Source organism: Monoraphidium neglectum (assembly GCF_000611645.1).
Source record: "Monoraphidium neglectum strain SAG 48.87 unplaced genomic scaffold scaffold01946, whole genome shotgun sequence".
Classification (NCBI taxonomy): Eukaryota; Viridiplantae; Chlorophyta; class Chlorophyceae; order Sphaeropleales; family Selenastraceae; genus Monoraphidium; species Monoraphidium neglectum.
Genome location: NW_014011682.1, coordinates 6,772 through 9,314, shown reverse-complemented (window position 1 = coordinate 9,314; position 2,543 = coordinate 6,772). Strand labels below are relative to the sequence as shown.

General features: G+C 61.3%; 1 protein-coding gene across 1 annotated transcript; it reads left to right on the top strand.

Moving 5' to 3' along the window:
- Positions 1 to 574: 574 nt before the first annotated feature.
- Positions 575 to 2,205, top strand: MNEG_9463 (hypothetical protein; the record flags this gene model as incomplete). The annotated part of the gene is made up of 5 exons (XM_014042066.1): positions 575 to 638; positions 1,082 to 1,143; positions 1,386 to 1,462; positions 1,756 to 1,897; positions 2,122 to 2,205. 5 exons carry the CDS (start codon positions 575 to 577, stop codon positions 2,203 to 2,205), a joined length of 429 nt encoding a protein of 142 aa, XP_013897520.1.
- Positions 2,206 to 2,543: the final 338 nt, after the last annotated feature.

The following is a 2,543-nucleotide window of genomic DNA, read 5'->3' as shown; positions in this document are numbered from 1 at the left end:
GCCCGCACCGGCGATTCTGTCTGGGTCGCATGCTTTGCCGGCGCCTGCCGGGCGGTACGAGGAGGGCGTGCTGTTTGCGGCGGCGATACGTCTTGGCCTCCCCTCGCCCAGGAGTCTCGCAGTCGTGCACCAGCACCCTTGCTGGCCAGTCGCAGAGATCCCAGTGGGCCCTGGCGCGCTGCTGGAGCTGAGAGTTTGTGCACATTGCTTGGTGACAGTGGCACAATTGACAATTCTACTTGGAGACGGTGGCACACTCCTGCAGCCTGCGTGCCTGCTGACAGCCTGCCGACAGCCTGCCAATGACCTGACTCAGTGCCTAGCCGTCCTGCCCGAAGCCCGAGTAGCCGTGCCAAAAAGCGCGAGATGATGTGAACAAACTCAGGGAACGCTGGTCACTGTCGCCTGCGGATGGACTCTACCGGTGCATCGGAAGCGCGGTAATCTGTCCCGTGGGTCTGCCGGACTCGTCAAAGTCTCAACTGGCAAAAACCGTGCTTCCGCACACACTGAATCCAATCCCTTTGCGTCAGAGGCGGTCACCCATCTGAAACCCATCCAGCCAGCCCTCAAGATGCGTGCCGCCACCGCCGCCGCGGCCCTTTTGGCCGCCGTCCTCCTCCTGGCCGGTGCCGCTGGTGAGGGTGCCAGGGCCCCGTGCCCCCACCCTTGCGCACAGCAGGCACCCACCCCCATATCATTAGACAAAGCCACCCCCCACACCCGCAATGCGCCCCGCCGCATGGCCACCGCCGCACTGGTCACCACCAGCCCACGAGGGCATCCACCCATAATCAATGGCGTGATGCCTATCACACCCCCATGCTGCGTTCCAATGTCCCACAAGGCTGTGTCCCTTGCTTTTTAACCAGCTCATCTTGCACGTCAGCCAGCCAGCCCGCGGACCGGCTCCTTAGTCACCCGCTTGTCTCCCCCTGCCACATTGCCCCTGCGATGCTCTGCAGCCACACATCATGCCCGTCCCGCCTTCACCACACGGCTTCTGCACACGCATCTTTCATCGGAGCAGCCCACCCTCCCTGGCTTGACACGTTGCTGTATTCGTCACCCCTTCCCGCAGATGCGGCCGGCATCCAGAAGATTGTCCTGCTGGCCTTGCAGAGCCCCCAGGATCCGAACCAGGTGAGTGAAGCTGCCCCGGTCAGGGGTGCGGCGCCTCAGTGCCACCTGGTTTGTTGTGCACTAGCTGACCAGTGCGTGGGGCTCATTCAGAGCGCACTGTGTCCGATTGCACCGCGCATACTGCTCTCTGCGCACTTGTCTGGACCCCCTCATCAATAGATGCATAAGTTACTCATACTTATCTAAGTTCTCATTTTTTCCTCGTCAAGCTGCGTCCTGTCCCGTCCCTGCACATTCACCAGGTCTCGCAGGTCAGATTGACCCTGCTAGAGTCGTTGGCCAAATTCGGTGATGCGAACCCCAACACCATCTCTTTCCGGTGGGTTGGTCCGGGATCCGAGGGAACGGTGAACATTCAAACTACCTGGTTGACCGTTGTATCCCAGGCTTGAGCATTTGGGTGCGTGTGGGTCGCTGGTCCTTGAAGCAGGCGTTAGCGGCACCAACACGGCACCAACACAGCAAGACCAACAGGCTGTCTTGGGCCTTGCAAATTTTCCCTTGACACCCTGCTCGGCATGACGATCCCTGTGTCCAACACCTGAATTGGTGGTCCAAGCACTCTCTCTCCCCCTCTCCCTCCCCCTCCCCTCTCCTCTGTGTCTCACTTAGGGTTGTCATCAGGGACACGAGCGTGCTGCCTGCTCCCGCCAACAGCAAGAAGTGGGAGGGCAAGAAGGCTGGCACCTACGTGAGCTACGACATCATCGCCATCTTGAGGTTCCCCTCTGCCGAGGCCTTCAGCACCTACACGGTGAGCGCGGCCGCGCGGTGCTGCGCGGAATGGAAACATGGCGTCTGGGGTCTAGACATGTGGGGAGCCTGGGGTCTGTCGGGGTGCCCACGTGGGTTGTTTGGCAGTTCCTGGCCTCCCCTCATCAACGCCGCCGGCATAGCTCATCGCAAGATAGAGCAGCGTCCTCAGCCGCGCTTTGCCTTGCAACAAACCACTCGACAAACCCACCTCCCACCAACCAGGCATGGAAGCAGGCCAACCAGGACGCGCTCAAGGGCCTGCCCATCGTCGGCAAGGCCAGCTTTGTCTCCGCCGCCTACGACTAATCTGACTCTGGCATCAGGGCCGCGGCCCTGACAAGACCTTCGCTGCGCCTCACTGGTGTGCGCACGGCTTGCGGCCGACGCGCATCGTGTGCAGGCCCCGCCTGCCTGGCGCGCTCAAAGGGGTGCAGTGACGGTTTTGAGGGTCTGCACCCTGGTGTATGTATGTCGGACAACTTGGGTTGTGCACTTGCAACGCAACAAGCTCGCTCGCGTCGTCTACCCAATGCGAGTACAACACTTATTTGGGTTGGGCTTCCGCAACAGAAATGCAATACCCAGCCACAAAGCACGGACAGGTGCACCCCAGCCCGGCCTACTCGTGCATCTGCGCGCGCCTG